Consider the following 22,836-nt stretch of genomic DNA (forward strand, 5'->3'; position numbering starts at 1 on the left):
GAGAAGAATTCCAGTTCAAAGGCACAAAAAATATATTCAACAAAATTGTATAAGTTTTTCCCAACCTAAAGAAGGATATGCCTATGAAGGTACATGAAGCTTACAGAACACCAAATAGATTGGACATCCCCCCCCCCATAAAAAGTCCCCTGCCATATAATAATCAAAACACTCAACATACAGAATAAAGAAAGAATATTAAAAGCTGCAAAAGAAAAAGGCCAAGTAACATAAAGACAGACCCATCAGAATTACAACTGACATCTCAATAGAAACTCTGAAAGCCAGAAGGTCCTGGACAGACCTTGTAGACAGTGTTGTAGACTAAGAGATCATGGATGCAAACCCAGACTACTATACCAAGCAAAGCTTTTAATCACCATACCCGGAAAAAACAAGATATTCCATGACAAAACCAGATTTAAACAATATCTATCCACAAATCCAGCCTTACAGAAAGTATTAGAAGGAAAATTCCAACCCAAGGAAGTTAGCTGCATCCACGAGAACACAGGCAACAGATAACCTCACACCAGCAAACCCAAAAGAAGGGAAACATGCAAACACCACTAACCAAAAAATAACAACTGGTTATTAATATCTCTTAGTATCAATGGACTTAATTTACCTATAAAAAGGCACAAGCTAACAGAATGGATAGGAAAATAGGATCCATTCTTCTACTGTGTTCAAAAAACACACCTCAACCTCAAAGACAGACATTAATTACCTCAGAGAAAAGGGCTGGGAAAAAGAATTTCCAATAAAATGGACCTAAGAAGCAAGCTGGTGTAACTATCCTAATATCTAACAAAGTAGACCTCAAACTAAAATCAATCAAAAGAGATGAAGAAAGACATTTCATATTCACCACAGGAAAAATCCATCAAGAGGAGATATCAATTCTGAACATCTATGCCCCAAATACAAGAGCAACCACATATGTAAAAGAAGCATTATTAAAGCTTAAACCTCACATCAAACCCCACACACTAATAGTGGGAGACTTCAACAATGGACTGGTCTGCTAGATAAAAGCTTAACAGAGAAATAAGAGAACAGATGTCATGACTCAAATGGAATTAACAGGCATCTTTCTATCGGACATAAAAGAATATACCTTCTTCTCAGCACCTCATGGAACTTTCTCAAAAACTGACCACATACTCTGTCACAAAGCAAACCTCAAAAGATGCAAAAAAATTAGAATAACCCCCTGTATTTTATCAGACTACTATGGCTTAAAGTTAGAACTCAACAATACAAAATACAGAAAGTCTACAATCTCATGGAAACTGAACAACACTCAACCGAAACAACACTGGGAAAAGAAATAAAGATCAACTCAAAAATCAGTACCCTACTATACACAAATGACAAAAGGGCTAAGAAAGAAATCAGAGAAACATCACATTTCACAATAGCCATAAATAACATAAAATATCTTGGGGTAATGCTAACCAAAGAAGTGAAAGACCTGTATGAAAAGAACTTTAAGTCTTTGAAGAAAGAAATTGAAGAATATATCAGAAAATGGAAAGATCTCTGATGTGGGATTCCCTTCTGTATGCTATGAATACAATTGGTTGATGAATAAAGAATCTGTCTTGGTCTGTGATAGGAAAGAGAAGAGCCAGGTGGGGAAAACTAAACTGAATGCTGGGAGAAAGAAGGCAGAGTCAGGACACCATGTAGTTGCCTTTGGGAACAGAGGCAGGATGGAAACTTGCCTGTAAGCCACAGCCACATGGCGATACACAGATTAATAGAAATGGGTTAAATTAAGATGTAAGTTAATTGGTGAGTTAGCCAATAAGAAGCTAAAGTGAATGGGCCAAACAGTGATTTAATTAATACAGTTTCTGTGTGGATATTTCAGGGCTGAGCAGCCGGGAACAAAAAAGCAGCCCCCTACTACAGATCGCCCAAGCTCTTGGATAGGTAGGATCAACATAATAAAAATGGCAATCTTACCAAAAGCAACCTATAGATTCAATGCAATCCCCCATCAAAATCCCAACACAATTCTTCATAGACCTAGAAAGAAAAATACTCAACTTCATATGGAAAAAACAAAAAAACCCAGGAGAACCAAACAACTCTGTACAAGAAAGGAACCAATGGAGGCATCATCATACCTGACTTCATGCTCTAAAATAGAGTTATAGTAATGAAAACTGCTTGGTATTGGCATAAAAACAGACAGGTGGACCAATGGAATCTATCAAAGATCCTGATATTAATCCACACACATATGAACTGATTTTTGACAAAGAAACTAAAATTATACAATGGAAAAAAGAAAGCATCTTCAGCAAATGGTGCTGGCATAACTGGATATCAACATGTAGAAGAATGCAAATAGATTCATATCTATCCCCATGCACAAAACTCAAGTCCAAATGGATCAAAGACCTCAACATAAATCCAGCCACACTGAACCTCACTGAAGAGAAAGTGGAAAGTAGCCTTGAACACATGGGCACAGGAGACCTCTTCCTAAATATAACACCAGTAGCACAGACACTGAGAGCAACAATTAATAAATGGGACCCCCTGAAACTGAGAAGTTTATGTAGGACAAAGAAAACAGTCACTGAGACAAAATGGCAGCCTAGAGAAGGGAAAAGATCTTCACTAACCCCACATCAGACAGAGGTCTTATCTCATATATATATATATATATCAAGAAACTAGACATCAAAATACCAAATAATTCAATTAAAAATGAGGTACAGATCTAAACAGAGAATTCTCAACAGAAGAATCTCAAATGGCCAAAAGACACTTATGCAATTGCTTAACATCCTTAGCCATCAGGAAAATGCAAGTCAAAATGACTCTACACCAGTCAGAATGGCTAAGATAAAAAAGACTGAGGATAGCTTATGCTGTAGAGGATGTGGAGAAAGGGGAATACCCTTCCACTGTTGTACAGACACTTTGGAAATCAGTATGGCGGTTTCTCAGAAAGTTTGGAGTCAATCTACCTCAACACCCATCAATACCACTTTTGGGCATATACCCAAAGGATGCAGACCCATACAACAAGGACATTTGCACATCTATGTTCATAGCAGCATTCCTCCTAATAGCCAGAACCTGGAACAACCTAGATACCCCTCAACCAAAGAATGGATAAAGAAAATGTGGTACATTTACACAATGGAGTTCTACTCAATGGTAAAAAATAGTATCTTGAAATTTGCATGCAAATGTATGACACTAGAAAAAAAAACCATTGTGAGTGAGGTAACCCAAACCCAGAAAGACAAACATGGTATGTCCTCACTTACTCCTAAGTGGATATTAGATATAAAGCAAAAGATAACTAGACTATACTCCATGACCCCAGCTTCCAGAAGACATAAAGAACCCCCTGTGGAAGGGGAAATAGACAAGATCTGAGAAAATTGGGAGTGTGGAAGGGGCAGAAGGGGAAGGAGAACATGAGGAAACTGGATGGTTGAGATGGGGGAAAGACAGAGAGGGAGAGCAAGGAAAGAGATACCCTTGATTGTGGGAGCCATTATGGGGCTAGTGTAAAACCTGGCAGGAAATTCCCAGGAATCTACAAGGATGACCCTAGGTAAGACCCTAAGCAATAGTGGTGATGGTCCCTGAAATAGCCTTGCCCTGTAGTCAGTAGTAGTAGTAATCATACTACCTTAATTGCCATCAAAGAACCTTCATCTAACAACTGATGGAAGTAGATGCAGAGATCCACAGCTAAGCACTGGGCTGAGCTTTTGGAGACTAGTCCAAGAGAGGAAGGAGTGATAATATGAGCAAAAGAGGTCAAGACCACGTTGGGGATACTCATAAGAACAACTGACCTGAGGTAGTGGGAAATCAATGATCTGGACTGGCAGCAGGGGACCCTGCATAGGACCAAACTAGGCCCTCTGAATGTACGTAACAGATGTGTAGTTGGGGCAGTCTTTGCAGCCACTGACAATGGGATCAGAATTTATCCCTTCTGCTTGAACTGGCTTTTTGGAGCCCATTCATTTTGGAGGGATTCCTTGATTAACCTTAATTATAGAGGGGAGGGCTTTGGTTCTGCCTCAATGTGATGTCAAACTTTGTTGACTCCCCATGGGAAGTGTTACCCTCTCTGAGGAGTGGATAGGGGGGATGGGGAAAAGGTGGAGGAAGGGAGGGAGTGGGACTGGCATAGGTATGTAAAATGAGAAAAGATCGTTTAAAAATAAATTAACTAATAAAAAATAAATTGGAAAGAAGTCAAGGTATATTTATTTTCAGAAGATACGGTTCTACATGTTAAAGACTTTAAAGATGCCACCAGAAACCCCCTACTGCTGATAAATACATTCAGCAAAGTAGCAAGACATAAAATTAACATATAAAAATTGGTAGTCTTCCTATATACAAATGACAAACATACTGAGAAAGAATTCAGAGAAAATAGTACTTCTCACAATTGCCTCAAAAAAACAGCTTGGAGCCGGGCAGTGGTGGCGCACGCCTTTAATCCCAGCACTCAGGAGGTAGAGGCAGGCGGATCTCTGTGAGTTCGAGGCCAGCCTGGTGTAGAAGAGCTAGTTCCATGACTGGAACCAAAAAACTACGGAGAAACCCTGTCTCGAAAATCCAAAAAAAAAAAAAAAAAAAAAAACCAGCTTGGAGCAAATCAACTAAAGAAATGAAATCTTGTACAGACACTGAAAAGAAAAACTTTTCAGGACACCAGAAGATGCAAATGTTTCCCACATTCATGGATTGGCAGAAAATTGTGCAAACAGTCATCCTGTCAAAAAGCAAGTTTGGTGCGGGGGTGGGGTGGGGGGTAAGGGTGAGGCTGGAGAGATGGCTCAGAGGTTAAGAGCACTGGCTGCTCTTCCAGAGGTCCTGAGTTCAATTCCCAGCAACCACACGGTGACTCACAACCATCTATAATACTGTCTGAAGCCCTCTTCAGGCCTACAGGCATACGTGCAGACAGCACTTGTCCCTAAAAAAAAAACATAAATAATTTTTTTTAAAAATGCAAGCTACTGATTCAACACAATCCTCATCCAAATTCCAATACAATTCTTCACAAAAATTGAAAAAAACAATCTTAAATTTCATAAGGAAACAAAAGTCCCAGGATAGCCAAAAAATCCTGAATAGCAACAGCAAAACTGCTAGAGATATTACCATCCCAGATTTCAAATCATGTTGCAGAGCTATAGCAATGAAAACAGCATGGTACTGACATGAAAAACAGATTTGTTGATCAACAGAATACAATTTTGGACTCATAAACAAACCTGAGTTCTGACAAAGAATCCAATAGTACTCAGAAAAGCCAGTGGTCCAACTAGATCTACATGTAGAAGAATGAAATTTGATTTTCATCTTTCACCCTGAACAAAAAGTCAACTCCAAATGGACCTACAACCTTAACATAAGACCTGATACCTTGACACTGACGAGTAGATAGTAGGGAGTATGTTTGAACTTGCTGGTATAGGAAAGGACTTTGTGAGCAAGACCATGATAGCACAGGGATTAAGACCAAAATTTAGTAAGTGGGACCTCATGAAACTCAACTTTTTGAACAGCAAAGGATACAATCAAGTGAAGAGGCAGCCTACAGAATGGGAAGAAATCTTATCAGAGTTATATCTGTGGCAGTTTGATTGAGAATGTCCTATATTTACACATGTTTGACTATTCCCCAACTGGTAGATTGTTGGGAAAGATTAGGAGGTGTGGCTTTGTTAGGGGAGGTATATCATGGGTGGGCTTTGAGGTTTCAACAGATTCATGCCATGCCTACTGAATTCTCAGCAGTTTTAGATGTGGGCTCCCAGCTGTTCCTTGATGCTCCACCATCAAGGACACTAACCCCTTGGAATCTAAGCCCAATTAAACATTCTTTTTGTAATTTGCATTGGTTATGGTGTTTTATCACAGCAATAGAAAAGTAATTAACACAGCATCTAACAGAGGGTTATTATTTAGAATATATAAAAACAAAAAATTAAACATGAAAACAAACAACTCAATTAAAAAATGAAATGTAAATGGCTGAAAACTTTAAATTAAACATCTTTAGCCATTAGACAAATGCAAATTAAAACTGCTCTTCCAATGGAGAGATGGCTCAAGGATTAAGAGTACTGGCTATTCTTCCAGAGGATCTGAGTTTGATTTCCCAGTACCCACATGGCAGCTCACAACCATCTGTTCCAGGGGATCCAATGCACTCTTCTAACTTCTGTAGGCACCACATACACATACATGGTGAATAGATATACACGCAGGCAAAACACTCATCCACATCACACAAAAGAAATATTTAAAACAAAAACAAAACAAAACTTAGGCCAGGTGGCAGTGGTGCATGCCTTTAATTCCAGCATTTGGCAGAGACAGGTAAATATCTGAGTTCGAGGCCAGCCTGGTCTAAGTTCTTAAACATCGAGGGCTACATAAGAACAAAGAAACAAAAAATCACAAATGCTGGTGTAGATGTGGGGAAAAGTAACACTTATTCAATGCTGTTAGGAATGTAAACTGGTAAAGCAATCATGGGCTTAGGTAGTAAATGAGATGACCAGAAGGCAAGAAAGATAGTCTCGTTGTAAAGTACTTGCTATGCAAGCTTTGGATCTTGTTGGTCAACCCAATCTAGTCAAATTCTTTACCTACATGTTCACTGAGAGACCTTGTCTCAAAATCTCAGTAGGGAAACAATAATAAAAACAATGAGAAAAGAACATCTACAAATCAATAAGAAAAAATTGAAAAAATAGTTGAAAAAATAAAGATTGTTTATAGAAAATGAACAAATAGGATCAGCATATATATAAAACAAAGAATCAAACAGAAACACTACTTTAACAACAGAATTAAAATGGTTGATAATATCCACAGCTGATAAGACTGTATAGAAAAGGGCATTTCTCATACACTATTTATAAGCTGATCCTTTTGAAGCACAGTTTGACCCTATCAATATGTATCTCATATACAATCTTTAATCCAACAAGTTTTACTATCTTAGACGACATTTATTGGCAAATGAACATAAAAGATTATTGTAAGGATTTTGTATGCAATAAAAATCCTTAAGAACAACTTAAAATGTCAATCAAATAAGGACTTGATTAAACATATAATGCTAAAGAATAGTTTGCAGCAAGCAAGCCTCTATGAATTGATGAAGCAGATCTCCATGTACTGATGTTGAAAGATAGCCAAACTGGGGCTGGAGAGATGGTTTAGTTAGTGGTTAAGAGCATTGGCTGCTCTTCCAGAGAACCCAAGTTCAATCCCCAGCACCCACATGGCAGCTCACAGCTGTCTGTAACTCCTGTTCCAGGGGATCTGATGCCCTCATACAGACATACCTGCAGGCAAAACACCAATGTACATAAAAATAAAAAAAGAAAGGTAGCCAAACTGCAGAGCCACACATTAAACAAATACTCTGTCTACATATATCTACATGTAAGTTATACAAACAAAACAAAAGGAAACTGGGCTCAGAAAGAAGAGTATCAGGCCTAAGGAATTTTGTTTTGCTCTAGTTTTTTAGTCTCAAAGAAAATTAATTATATCTATATAAATTCTATATAATTTTTAAAATAATAAAAGAAAAACCCGTACTATTGTTATCTACATTATATAAACCAGTGCTTTATTTACTACATTACTCCAAAAAAAAAAATCATCCTTTTAATGACTCATCATTTTAGGACTTGTTTCTTAAATATGCAAAGTTTAATGAAGGACATTTTAGTTTTCCATCAATACTTGAAGGGAACTGATTCCAGAATGTCCTCCCCAACCCAAACCCATGTGTGTTTAAGTTCCTTATATAAAATGGTATGGTATTCGCACATGCTCTATATGCCCTTCATCGTGTATAATTCCAATGTAAATAATTATACAAGTTAGAAGAAAATAGAAAGAAATGCATCTGTACATGTTCAGTATAGATGTAATTTTTCCATGTATTTTTGATTTGTAGATAAAACCATGGATGTGAAATGCTCAGCTATAAAGAACTGATGGTATATACCGTCACAAAAAAATGAACTGGTTAACATAGAACATTAACAATACAGATGGTGATAGTCAAATAAGGAAGAGAGGAAAAGAGTTAACTAGAGTGAAAGATGAATAGTACCAAACCAGATGACAGTTAAATATAAGGGAACTAACTATACTATATTTGAGGAATTCCCATGATTAAGTCACTAAGGGCCTAGTGTGCAAAGTAAGTATAATTTCTAATTCTTACAACAACCTAATTCCCATTTTACACAACAAGAAAACATGTCTCAGAAAAAGGTCACACCTAACTTAAGGTAAGCTCTGTGTTCAGTACAGGCTGTCTTCTCTTAGAGTTAGGACTGGGACTGGGCTAAAGGGAACTCTTTCAATCTAGCCCCATATGCTAACACATTCTTACTATACTCAGCATCCTTGAAGCATGCTCCCAAGCTGTCTTGCTCATCGAGACTGGCATTCTCTTCCTCCTCGCTTTCGTTTCTCCAGTATGCTGGCCTCTTGATGGGCCGCTTCCCTGGGGTACGCTGGGAAGCGGGACTGTTAGATGCAGTGCCCAGCCCACTGCTGGAGCTCCCACTGCTTCGGTCTTGTCCCCCAGTCCACCAAGCCTGCAGGCTGGAGGTAGCTGGTGAGGATGATGAGGACTGCAGGTTGGCCATACACAACATGCCCTGGATGGCCTCTTGAGTGCTGGGGGAGGCTGGGGCCTCACTGTAAAGGACAGAGGAGAAACACTGGGGAAGTTATTCTAGTCAGAAGAAACTGGTTGTAAGAACACTCAGGGAGGAAGAACCACTATGGCAATCAAGGTGTTACAAAGGCAAGAACCATCCATGGTTAAGAATAAAGATAATATTAAAAACTATTTTCTCTCTCTCTCTCTTTTTTTTTTTTTTTGTTTTTCGAGACAGGGTTTCTCTGTGGTTTTGGAGCCTGTCCTGGAACTAGCTCTTGTAGACCAGGCATGAAAAGCTAGTTTTGCTTCAAGTCTCTCTGAAGACAAGCAATGAAGGTAGATAAAATCTATTTTTCATATATGCTACCTTATTTCCTTTTTTATTAACAATTCTTTCTATGACTCTCCCTGGCCCATTTTCTATGTACTTAAAATTGATTTTTCTTCAAATCTACATATCCTGTCACTGCCAGATCTGAAGATTACCAGGATAGTTTTTGCATCCATATTATTCTTTCAGCTAAATGCCAATGTTAATTGTCTGTTTATTTGGTTCAGTAAGTTGCGCATGGTGGTATATCCCTGTAATACCAGAACTCACTTGGAGGGAAGGCAGAAGGACTAGGAGTTCCAGACCAGCCTAAGCTAAATAAAGAGACCCTGTCTCAAAAACCCAAAACAAACAAAAGTGCTCAATAAGTGCCCTAGCCGTTTGGGTGGTACTCTTTGATAGTCTGGAAAATGGAGATTACTCACGTGAGGGCAGCATAGTCAGGTCCCCCCACCTGCCTGCTGGCCTTAAGTAGATCAAGAATTCCACCAGCTCCACTCCCATTCCCAAGCTTGCTGTCAACCCCTTCCACCATGTCCTCATCTGTTGTATAGTCCTCCTGTTAGGGAAAGAGCATACTGCCTCAATTGTACGGGGCAGGTCTGGTAAGTTTCCAATACAAGGTTGACAGTGTAACGTCTAACATCCTAAATGAACACCATTTATTATGCAGAACATTTTTCCTTTCATTTTAATCTTTACAGCATCTTTGTAAAAGCACTTTAACTCTTATTTGACAGGTGAGCAATATAGAGATCAATGAAGTAAAACAGTCTGTGAAAGAACATATCATAAACTTCAAATCAGATAGACACTCTCCTTGTTAAGTGATACTTAACTATTTTTTTCTTTATTAAAGGATTTTTAAAAATTTAAATAAATTATAATCCTCCGTTTATTGGCTGGTCACAATAGCATACAATTTAATTTATTGTAGTACTGGAATTGAACCCAGGGCTTTGCACATGCTAAGCAAGTGCTCTACAGTGAAGAATATCCCCAGCCTGCATGCAATCTTTTATTTTGCAAATATTTCAGAAATTAAATGTATAATTATCTTTGTACCTTGACTAGATACACGACATGTTCCTACCTCAATGTCAAACTCAACTTCTCCAGGTTCACGAATACGGTTGGGGTCAGAGCAAGGCTTTGCTCGGGGCAACTTCCGGGGAAATTCTAAAACACAATGCAATATATTAGTAGGAGGCTAAGATTATGATGTCTGAGCCAAACACTCAAATGAAAGAAGAATGTAATTTTTGCCAGGTAAGGTGGCATACGCCTTTAATCCCAGCACTTGGGAGACAGAGGCAGGAAGATCTCTGACTTCAAGACCAGCCTGATCAACAGGAAGTTCCAGGATAGCCAGGGCTAAACAGAGAAAGCCTATCTCAAAAAAAAAAAAAAATCCCAGCACTCGGGAGGCAGAGGCAGGCAGGCGTATCTCTGTGAGTTCGAGGCCAGCCTGGTCTACAAAGGGAGTTCCAGGACAGGCTCCAAAGCTACAGAGAAACCCTGTCTCGAAAAACCAAAAAAAAAAAAAAAACCCAAACAAAGAAAATCCCATAAATAAATTAATAGATGGGTGTAATTTTCTTTGAAGTAATAACCACCAACAAACAATTCAGAGAGATGAGGCACATTAGAGCCTGGTAAATCAGAAAGCCAACAAGCTCAAACCTAAAACAAATGTGACATCGCAGGGCGGGAAAGAAATAGAACAGAAACATACTTGATCTTATGATCAGGCTCGCCTTTTCCTTTCCCAGTCTCTCGTCAATCTGCAGCTCATCATCTGAATCCAAGTCAAATTCACCTCCCATGACTTGTCCTGCTACCAGCCTTGCACTGTCTACCTTCTTTGCAATTTTGGCTCTCCGAGACTTGGATATGCTCTTTACCCTCTTGGTACTACAAAAACAAAGAAATGAACATAAAATGAGTCATGTCAGATATTATCATGGTAGGGCTAAAAGTATGGATCAATGGTGGAATGCATGCTTAACATATGCAAATCTCTGGCCTCAGTCCCTACTCATGGCTTTCCCCAAAAGGCAAAATTTCCCTAAGTGTTTATACAGTATAATCATCAAAATCTACCATTTATTTTTGTAAAAAAAATGACATGAGTACTGTATTTACATCATTTCTACTGTATGGTAGAGATTTCCACCCTCCCCAGTTCCTCCCATGTACCCCTACTTCCTGTCAAATTTATAACCTCTTCTTGTCACTTATGTGTTGCAATAACATATGTGTGTTGTGTATACATATACATGTAAATACAACCTACTGAGTTCATTTAGTGTTGTTTGTATATTTATATGTCTTGGGCTGAACAGATGTGATTGGATAACCTATTAGGTGCCTTATTCCTGGAGAAGATTGACTCTCCCCTGCCTGTAGCTCTTCACCTAGGTATGAGACTTTGTGAGATTGCCACTGTTCATGTTGGTATGACAACTGCGGTGGCCATTGTGCATGTCTTGTTTAGAGGATCGTATTAAGAATAAATTCTCAAAAATTACTAGCCAGGCAGTGGCAGTGCATGTCTTTAATCCTAGCACTCTGGAGGCAGAGGCAGGTGAATCACTGCAAGTTCAAGGTCAACCTGGTCTACAGAATGAGTTCCAGGACAGCCAAGGCTATATATAAAGAGAAATCCTGTCTCAAAATACTAAAAAAAATTATAGGAGGCAGAGGCAGGCGGATCTCTGGGAGTTCGAGGCCAGCCTGGTCTACAAGAGCTAGTTCCGGGACAGGCACTGAAGCTACAGAGAAACCCTGTCTCGAAAAAACCAAAAAAAAAAAAATTATAAATATAAATGATCAACTGTTCTTAGAACCAACAAATACATTGCGTATGTACATGATACTGTCAAAGAATAAATGATTTTTAAAAACTTGACATGTAAAGGAAGGACCTAAAATAGAAAACACCTCTTAAAACAACACTGAAGGACTTAAACTACTCAGTTTCAAAACTTATGATTAAATTGAGGCACTATAAGATTGGCATAAGAATAGACGTATACACTGGCACGCAGGTGCACACCTTTAATCCTAATACCATGAAGGCAAAGGCAGGCATATCTCTGTGAGTTTGAGGCCTGCTTGGTCTATGTAACAAGATCCAGGGCATCCAGAATTATAAAGTAAGACATTGTTTGCTGGGCAGTGGTGGCACATGCCTTTAAACCCAGCACTTGAGAGGCTGAGGCAGATCTCTGTGAGTTCAAGGACAGCCTGGATTACAAAGCAAGTTCCAGGAGAGCCAGGGCTACACAGTGAAACCTTGACTCAAAAAATAAATAAATAAAAACAAAAACAAGAAACAAAACAACAACAATAAAAAAACATTAAGGTAAACATTGTGGCACAAGACTGTAATTTCAGCACTTAGTGACTGAGGGCAGGAGGAAGAGTACAAGACCAGCCTAAGCTACATAGCAAGATCCTGTCTCAAAATAAAAGGAAACAAAGAAAAGAGGAAGAGAGTAATGTCAAAGATTAAAAACTATTTGCAAATCATTTATCTAGTAAAGATTTGTACCCAAAACATTTAAAGAACTCTTAGATTCAGTAATTAAAATAATTTCAAAGCAATCAAAAGATCCAAATACATTTCTCTCCAAAGATAATATACAAATGACCACAATGAGACATACAAAAAATATATTTTAATCACTAGGTAAACCATACTGAGTCAGACATGGTGGGACATACCTATCATCCCAGTACTCCAGAAGCTAAGGCAGGAGGATGATGAATTTGAGGTTAACCTAGGCTACAAAGAAAGACTCTATGTCCAAAAAATCTTCTGATTAGTTTTGATAACATGGATACATCTGTAGCAGGAAATTATGCCATGTGAAACAAGCCATACAGAAAAAAATGTATGATCTGACTTTTATATGGAATCTAAAAAAAAAAAACCCAGAAATTTTGATTAGAGTACAGTGATGGTTATGAAGGATAAAGTGAGTTGGGAGAGATATTGGTTAAGAGGTTTAAGGCTGCAAAACTACATAGAGTACGTTCTAGAGGTCTTAATGAATATTTAATCAACAATATTGCCCTGCACACTTGAATCTTTCTAATTCTATAAATAAGTGTGTTAATTATTTTGAGGTTAGTAATCATTTCACAATATAGGTGTATTATAAAACATTACACTGTACCCATTCACTATAAAATATTTGGGGATTAAGGATGTAGCTCAGTGGTACAGTACTTTGTTTAGTATGCATGAAGCTCTGTGTTTCACCCCCAACAGCCAAAAACAAAACAAAACACTCCCACAACCTTTATTTAAAAGCAATATACAGGACTGGACAGGTGGCTCAGCAGTTAAGAGCAGCTGCTACTCTTGTAGAGGACCTGAGTTTGAATAGCAGCACCCATGCCAGGTAACTCATAACTCTAGCTCCTAGGGATCAGATGCCCTCTTCTAGGTCCACAGATACCTGCACATATACACAGACACATGCACAAGAAAAATATAAAAAGAAATGTACAATGAACCTAGCATGGTAGTACACTTCTGTACTCCTAGGACCTGGGAGGTGGAGGTAGAAGAATTAGGAGCTCAAGGCCATTTTCAGCTATAGCATGACTTTGGGGCCTGCATGAAAACAAAGAGATTCTATCTCAAAAATAATTTTAAAATGACAGAAACAACGACGAAACCACACATAACTAGAAAACAATGAAGGGCATGCATCATCAAACAAACCACATCTCTTAACTCTAAAACCAAGTCTCAAGTGATTCATACAAAATACACAGGAGAGCCAGGTAGTGTTTAATACCACAGATGCAGGCAGATGTCTGAGTTCAAGGCCAGCCAGCCTGGTCTATAGAGCAAGTTCTAAGACGATCAAGGCTACACAGAGAAACCCTGTCTCGAAAAACCAAAAATAAACCAAAGAAAGAAACAAAAAACAAACAAAATCCACAGGAGATAGAACTTTATGATTGCTGGTCTAAAATGTAAAATGACACACACATACACTTCGGTATAATTTTCAGCCATTTCTTGAATCCAAAATATACATCCACATAAAAACTTGTACATGGGACTGGGGAAATGATTCAGTAGGGATTCAGATTCCCAAAACTTATGTAAACACCAAGAGGACCTGTAATGGCCAACCTGTAATTCCCAGATGCAGGGAACATAGACAGGGAAATTTCCAGAGCAAGCTGGGTAGCCAGAAGCTGAAAAGGAGAGCTTCCAGTTAAATAAGAGATCTTACCTCAGTACAAAATGTGAAGAGTCACTGAAGAAGCCATCTGATATCGTTAAGCTTCCACATGTGAATGTGCACAAACATGCACATGTACACATAACACACACATACATATGCAAAACCAAAACTCTTTACCATAAATGTCCAAAGCATTATTATTCATCATTGCTTCTAGCTCAAAGTAGAAGCAATCCAAATGATTATAAAATAGTGAATAAACAAAATGTGGTATATCCAGAAAAAGGAATATTATTCAACAAATGAACAAAGTAATAATGGTTCTTTGCTGTATTATAAATAAATCTCACTAAGTGAAAGAAGCCAGAATATGATTTCATTTATATGAAATGTCGAAAAAAAGCAAATCCATAGAGATATATATATTAGTAGTGATTAAAGATATTGAACTATAATGATAACTGGATTAGTCTGTAAAGTTACTAAAATCCACTTAATTACATACTTGAGCAAGTTAATTTATAGCATGCAAACTACTAATAAGTATTATCTTTACGAGTTCTTTTTATAGAAGCTCAGAAACTGGAAAGAATAGAAAGGAAATAGAGAAGAGATCAATCAATAGACATAATGTTATTATTGTCTCATCAAATGAGTAACTTTTGGTATTCTGTGGTATAACAGGATGAATATAATTAACAATAATGTCTTATATATCTCAAAGTAATACAGAATGTACTCAAAAATTTTAGAACATTGCCAAGTTAGTCACTACCCAATATTACATTGTACCTCATAAATATATACAAATACTCTATGTTAATAAAAATACACAGATACATGCAAGGCATGGTGGCACACTCCTTTAATCCCAGCAATTGAGAGGCAGAAGCAGGAAGATCTCTGTGAGTTCAAGGCCAGCCCAGTCTACACAGGGAGTCCTAGGCCAGCAGGATAATGAGAATCTGTGTGTGAGTATGTGTGTGTGTGTGTCTGTCTTTCTGTCTCTCTGTAACATATGTGTATATGCATATATATTTATACAAATAATATATGCAAGACATATGCAAAGGGAATGGAAAACACATAAGTAATTTAGATTAGCCTGTTAACACATGGCAAATGATTTTAAAAAGCAAAAAGGAATGTTTCTAGTAAATCAGAACATTCATATATTTAGCAAATAGCTATTTGGCCAAAATGTCTCTCAGTGAATTAGTTCTTATTAGATTGACCTACTTTCTAGCTCATAGAGTTAATGTTAATAGAGAGTCTGTCACACAGCAAAGACCCAATGATGACAAATAGTATAATTAAACTCTCTGGGTCACAGTTTTCACATGTATAACATGGAAGTAATAAACTTACATTGAGAACTATAAGGATTAAATAAAATAATGTATATAAACAGCTAAGATAGTCTGATACATAGTAACTACTCAATAATATCTATTTATCGCTTAATCTTTTGGTTTTTAATCATGAAAAATTTAAACACATACAAAAATTTAAATATATAATAACCCCCACATATCTATCATATTGCTGAATTTTAAGATTTCTGATATACAGCCAATCTTATTTCATCTACACATTACTCCTGCAATATATTCAATTTGGAAAAGATATACTTTATTCACAAATATTTCTATGGTCTCTCAGTCCATTTAATAACACCTTCTGGCAGCTGCAGCAGGTTAACGGAAATGGCACAGGTATAAGACTAGGGAGGGCACAGAGATCTCTTATACTGTATCCTCCTAGTCATTATAATTGATCATGTAAGACTCAACAATTATCCTCCCCAGGAGACCTGCCAGCTCTGAAAACAGGCAGAGTTCAACATTCTCTTCAATATTACTCTTTAACTAATATATTATCACATTATGGGCAGCTCTGCTGCTTTAAGATTCTACTCTTTTCCCTTATTTTCTAGTCTAGTAGACCTAATATACTTGCCCTTAGGATCTAAAGAGAATGTTCTTCTACAAAGAGACGAGGTTATCTTTTTTTGTGTTCCTACATGACCAGTACTCTGTACTTCATTACTGAATTCACTGGTTAGTGTTTTAAGATTCCAGATGGTAACTTTGGCTGCCTCTTTCCCTCACTTTCATTCCCTATATATATCATAGTTTATCAGTGACATACTTAGCCTCTGGTCATAATCACATCATCATCACCTTTCATTTTCATTTTTATCAACAAATATATAAGGCCAACCATTTGTTAAGCATACAACACTGTGTACGATCCCTTATAAGAATGTTATATACATTATCTGATTTAATCACCTCCAAATCCTAAAGTAAATTTTACCTATAGAAAAGACATTTTGAAAATGCTAAATATTAATTTGCCATGTCACACAGTAAATATATGTTAAAACTGGGATTCAAACTCAGGAATGACTGATTACCAAGATTATAATTTTATAAACAACTTTTCTTTTATTCTTTTAAAAAAAATGTTCCTTATAAATTATTTAAAATTTTATAACTTTATTATAAATAACTTACTAATAAAGATCACACACTGAAATTAACCAGAACCATGCTCTATACATCTCAGTGAACTTCTGTACAGTTATAGTAGCCATTCTGAAGCTGTGGAGCTTCGTATTGGATTTTACACTTTCCCTATTGTATATTTTTAAGCCAGGTATGTTGGCACTCATCTGTAATCTTTTAGCATCTGGGAGGCTAAGGCACGGAAATTACTTCAAGATCAAGGTCAACCTGTGCTACATAGCAAATATCAGGCCAGTCTGGACTACAAAGTGATACCCTGATACAACATTAATAAAATTCCATGTGCTAGGCAGTGATGGCACACGCCTTTAATCCCAGCACTCAGGAGGCAGAGGCAGGAGAATCTCTGAGTTCGAGGCCAGCCTGATCTACAAGAGCTAGTTCCAGGACAGACTCTAAAAGAGAAAGCCTGTCTTAAAGCACCCCCAGAAAAAAAGAAAACAGAAAATTCCATGTAAATGAATTTTTGCATTCTCCTCTCCCCTTCCACTACTTTCTAGAGATAACTACTGTCAAAGACTTGGAATATATAACTTGCTATTATATATATATGTGTGTGTATGTGTGTGTATATATATCTATATATAGATACTTGTTTGAATGTACAGACGTATTTCTGGAAAGAAGGAATCTAGAGGAAGCGGTAGAACAAGAGAGAATTATGAGGAAAAAATATTACATTTTTCATGTAGAATCTATATTTAGCTGTATATACATATGTATTTATACATACATATGTACATATATATGCAGAAAAGGTAGTATTTGTGAGGAAAAGCAGACCAATGGCAGAGTTTAAGGAGGATAGAGGATGGTAGTAGGGAAGTAAATATAAACCAAATATAATTTATATGTATGCATGAAAATATGACTTCTGCTAAAGGAATACAGCAAAAATTATTCCTAATGACATACTGCTTGTTCAACTCACATCAGAGAAGCTTCTTCCTGCAGTAGATGAGAATTAACATAGAGACCCACAACTGAGCCATGTGCAGAGAGTGAGAAACTTGGAGTACTCAGTCCTAAATGGGATGTCTCCATCAAACCCCTCCCCTCAGAGCTTAGGGAACTATGAAGAAGAGGAGACAGAAAAAATGTAAGAGCTTAAGGTAATGGATGACTCCAAGAAAACAGTGTCTTCCAGACACAAGAGGTCTGATGTACATATTAATTCAAAGAGACTGTGGCAACATGCACAATACCTACACAGGATCAAGTAAGAAGGAGTTCCAGCACTGAGATAGGGAAGTAGACACAGGTTCCAACCCCCAATCAAAAAGCTATTTGCAACTGATACCTGCTAGCAAAGAGAAAATAAGTTCTCTTCAAAAGAATGTCAAATACATTCTAGGGAAGGCCTCAGATCCAGGAGTAGTTGGCTAACACAAAACAAAATCCATGTTCTTTTTTGGTGGGCTGCTTATTTTGAACTATGATGATGATGATGATGATGTCTTAGTGGTTTTATTTGTCTGGATTTTAATTTTTTTCTTTTTTGGTCTTTTTTAAGAGAGAAAAATGCAAGCAAGCGAGAACATGCATATACACATAAAATTGGGAGGGAGGAATTTGGGGAGGGGAAAACTATCAAAATATATTATGTGAAAAAAATTTAATAATTTATTTTTAATTTATGTATACTGGTGTTTTGTTTACATGTATATCTGTGTGAAGGTGTGAGATCTTGGAGTTACAGACATTTGTTAGTTGCCATGTAGGTGCTAGAAATTGAACCCTGGTCTTCTTAGTGCTGTTAACCAAGTCATTTGTCATGCTCCCGTGAAAAAAAAAATTTAAAGGAAAATATCATAATAAAATCTACTGTTTATAAGCTGACTAAAAAAATTGAGACTTAAAAAAAAAATCAGGTAGAAAACACTAACACTGGTTGTCCGTGGAGAGAACAAGGGAAGAGAGATGGTAACAGGATTCTTCACTGAGGGCTGTCATACTATTGATTTTTTTTACATTTATTTATTTTATGTATTTATACATACATTTCACAGTACACAGATGGAAGTCAGAAGCTGACTCAAGGGAGTTGCTTTTCTCCTTCCACTTTGTGGGTTCCAGAGAACCAACAGGTTATCATTAGAATTGGTGACAAGTGCCTTTAACCACTGAGCTGACCCTTTTGAATTTTAAAACCATATAAACTGAATTTTAGGTATCTTCTAAAAATTAAAAATACAAAATCCATATATTGTTCTTCACTCCCACACACAATTACAGGCATGCCTTTTTAAAACTAAGGGTAGAATTACATGTTATTTTATAACCTGATTTTCTTTTCTGGCCTTCTTGGGCACTGCATGCATTGGGTGCACATACATACATTCAGGCAAAAATATTCATATACACAAAATAATTTTAAAATGAATGTTGTCATTAAAACATACATATATATACATGCATGTGTGTATAATACACATTTTGAGCCAGAAATGGTGGAACATGCCTACAATCCCAGAAATCAGGATATAAAGGCAGGAGGATCATGATTTCAAGATGAATTTGGCCTACATAAGTGATTTCAAGGTCAGCCTGAGATATGTAGGTAGACCCTGTCTCAAAAAAAGGTGTGTTTGGAGAGGGAAGGATGGCAGTGGCAGAGTGTCTGCCTAGCATATATAAAGCCTTAAATTTAATCCCTGGCATAAATAAAAACTTAAAAATCTACCTTGAAGCAGGGCATGTCTACAATGCAACTATTTCAGGGGCTGAGGCATTATCTGAGATCAGGAGTTCAAGACCAGTCTGAACAACAGAAAGAGACCTACCTCAATTGAAAAAAAGACACTGTCTTGGACATCTTTCTGTGCTAACAGATATTAACCTGGTTCCCACATTCCATTCTTTTTAATTCTTTAATACATGGGCTCTCTTCTAAAGATATGCTATAATTTTTTTTTGGTTTTTCAAGACAGGGTTTCTTTTTTTTGGTTTTTCGAGACAGGGTTTCTCTGTAGCTTTGGAGCCTGTCCTGGAACTAGCTCTTGTAGACCAGGCTGGCCTCGAACTCACAGAGATCCGCCTGCCTCTGCCTCCCGAGTGCTGGGATTAAAGGCGTGCGCCACCACCGCCCGGCTGATACGCTATAATTTAACCTATGCTGTTGAACATCTAAATAATTTCAGGCACATATTACAAGGATACAGGATGCACTGAACATTTCTTCTTATACATAGGTACAAAGAATCTCCATAAACTGAATTCTTATGCATTAAATTATAAAAGCGTATTTTATAAAGTATGTTCTTGAGCTAGCACGGTGGCACAGCAAGTAAAGGCCCTAGGTACACAAAGCCTGACAAAGTGAGTTTGATTACCTAAACTCACATCAAAAGGAAAGAAAGGATTCCCAAAAAGATGTCCTTTGACCATCGCACCCATGTCATGGTATCCCTGTATGCACTGCCCTTGACCCCTACCCCTCCATACACAAATAGTGAATAAAAATTAACCAAAAAGCCCCTATGTTCTTCTGTTTTTCAAGACAGGGAGGGTTTCTCTGTGTAACAGCCCTAGCTATCCTGGAACTAGCTCTTGTGGATTGGCCTCAAACTCGAGATCCACCTGCCTCTGCCTCCCAAGTACGGAGATTAAAGGCATGTACCATCACCAGTCGGCTTAGCCCCTATGTTCTGTTGTTATTTATTTTTATTTTATGTATATTAATGTTTGGCCTGCAGGTATGTATATGGATCACACATGAGCCTGGTTCCCATGGAGATCAGAAGAGGATATCAGATTCCCTGGAATGGGAGTTATGATTGTCAACTACTATGTAGGTACTGGAAATAGAACTGGGGTTCTCTGCAAGAGTAGTAAGTGTGCTCTTAACAGCTGAGCCATCTCTCCAACCCAAAACCCTGTGCTCTTAACCTGTATAGTCACTACCACTAATTATTTTTACTAGTAGTTCTACCATAACAATTTTCTAAAATTAGACCTCTCGTCCATCCACCATAACTCCTGAACATCTATTAACAGTTGGATATTAGTTTAAATACTGTTCTTTCCTCACCCATGTCCCAACCTCCAGGTCTACATGTTAATTGTCACTGGCAAACTCAGTTATCTCTGTGTTTCCTTTACCCATCTTACCTGCCATTGGCCATCAACAGGGCCAGTGGGTTCTCACTGCCATCAAGGTCCATGTCTGGTGAGTCATCATCTGATTCATTCAAGCAGGTACCCGTGATGTTGAACTGTAGAAGGAGGAGGCTCAGTTGTCACCAGTCTGAGACTCCCAGGTAAATCAAGATGGCCAATTCCCTCTGGTTTTACTGCAAAGCTGTCAAAAACCCTCTAAACCAAGGTCTTCTGATATGCCTGTCCCCAACCCCCACCTCCAACAATTACAGGAGTAGGAGGTTGAGAATATATAGTTTGCTTGGGGAAAACATATTAGCTTGTGAAACATATACCCTAAAAAAAGAAGAGGGTACCATTATTAGATACCCACAGAGGGCAACATAATATTGAGACAAAGTGAAACCCTGAAGGAAGAGATAAGGACCTGTTCAAGATTCTAACTCTATAAATAACATTCTCAGATCTCATTTCCCACCTCAATATACCAAGATTCAACTCAAGTGTCATGTACCTGGAAAAGAGCTCCTAAGCCTTACCTAGATAGAATCAACCCCCTTCTGTGTCTCAAAATCCCATATATACCCTTGATTGTGGCATCCACACTTTATTTCATTCATTTGTTTTTATGCCTATCTTTCTTATTAGCCTATTAGCCTTTTGAGTTCCATCCACAGCACCTATCACAGTGCCCAGCACAGAAAATGTCTCAATAAATACCTGTTAAGTGAGTGGAACTGGTAGCCAAACACCAGGGACCCTAACAGATGAAAACAGAACAGGATAGCCTGCTCTTTTGAAATACTGCTCTTCCAAGGGACCCAAAAGGGTTGGGCTGAACCCATGGGTCAGCACCCACCTTTGCTTTCTGGGAAGAGCCTGTCTTCAGTGCCTGATGACTGTATGGGTCCATGAGATTATAGCTCAACTGGCCAGCAGGCCCCAAGGCTGAACTCTCCTTGCCCTTTCGCTCTGCCTTCTTGAAGATATCCTTGGACTTCAGGCCTTTCTTCTTTGAACCACTTTTGGAAGGCAGTGACAGCCTGGACATGGATACTGAAGTGGAATGGGCTGGCCTGGTTAAGGGGATGGAGCCAGCTGGGAAGATCCTCTGCAGCCCAAAGATATTGCTCGTCTTCCCAACGTTCTGTTGGAAGATGTCCTACAAGAGTATTAGTACACGAGGGGGTTAGAGCTTACTCAAAGGTTCTCTCTATGGTAAGAGCAGAGGTCTGTTCCCAGCACTAATGGTACTGCCATAACGGAAGTGGCTTACACAGGTGCTCCACATATGCACACCCCTGGTTTCTATACAGTGAGTCATCATAAATTTATTGGGTGGCATTTCTTTACCCAGCCATTGACAAGTAAAGAGAAGACGAGCAAAGAAAAAGCCCAGCATTACTGTCAAAACTGGAGGGAAAAGACTCCAAGATTAGCTGACACAAAATAAAAAATAATCAAGTACTTATCTGTGTGGTTCAAACTCTATGGACTATAGGGCTTTTGAAGAAAAATCTTAGTCTCAATTTTGCTACCAGCTATCCCTGTGACCTTGGGAAAGTTATCTGATCGAACAAGCTCTAGAGCTTGTTTGCTCAGCTATGTAATTAAATGTCAATACAGAAAAGGTGTTTTTCAAAGATGTTCTGTGGTTTCTTTGAGCATCCTGGGAGAAATCTTGGGGACTGGTGGTATGTGGAAGGCAGATGAGAGGAACAAGGGGAGCTCTAGGTCTCTGACCTTTATCCTATTCAAAGCAGCTATGCTTTGATTTATTATATAAATTGGCTTCCATACAAGATCTTATTTGGACAAAAAAAGGATTCCATTATTTTAAAATGTTAGAAAACCAATGAACAAGTTATGTTCAATCCCATGAGTTTTGTTCTAGCCAGCCCAATGTTCTGCATGTACAAAATTGGGTTAAGAACTGGAAACAATATAGTCCTTTGA

General features: G+C 37.9%; 1 protein-coding gene across 5 annotated transcripts in view; it reads right to left on the reverse strand.

Moving 5' to 3' along the window:
* Positions 1-22,836, reverse strand: part of Phf8 (PHD finger protein 8) — a 102,165-nt gene that overhangs the window by 35,230 nt on the left and 44,099 nt on the right. For 4 of the 5 annotated variants that reach the window (XM_057759048.1, XM_057759046.1, XM_057759047.1 and 1 more), the window contains 6 exons: positions 21,740-22,042; positions 20,893-20,996; positions 10,774-10,952; positions 10,132-10,217; positions 9,464-9,597; positions 8,432-8,742 (listed from right to left, as the gene is read on the reverse strand). In XM_057759048.1, coding sequence (XP_057615031.1) covers positions 8,432-8,742; positions 9,464-9,597; positions 10,132-10,217; positions 10,774-10,952; positions 20,893-20,996; positions 21,740-22,042 — 1,117 coding nt within the window. The remainder of the gene's footprint in view (positions 1-8,431; positions 8,743-9,463; positions 9,598-10,131; positions 10,218-10,773; positions 10,953-20,892; positions 20,997-21,739; positions 22,043-22,836) is intronic. The other variant, XM_057759049.1, reaches the window with a different exon arrangement.

Source organism: Chionomys nivalis, chromosome X (assembly GCF_950005125.1).
Source record: "Chionomys nivalis chromosome X, mChiNiv1.1, whole genome shotgun sequence".
Taxonomy (NCBI): Eukaryota; Metazoa; Chordata; class Mammalia; order Rodentia; family Cricetidae; genus Chionomys; species Chionomys nivalis.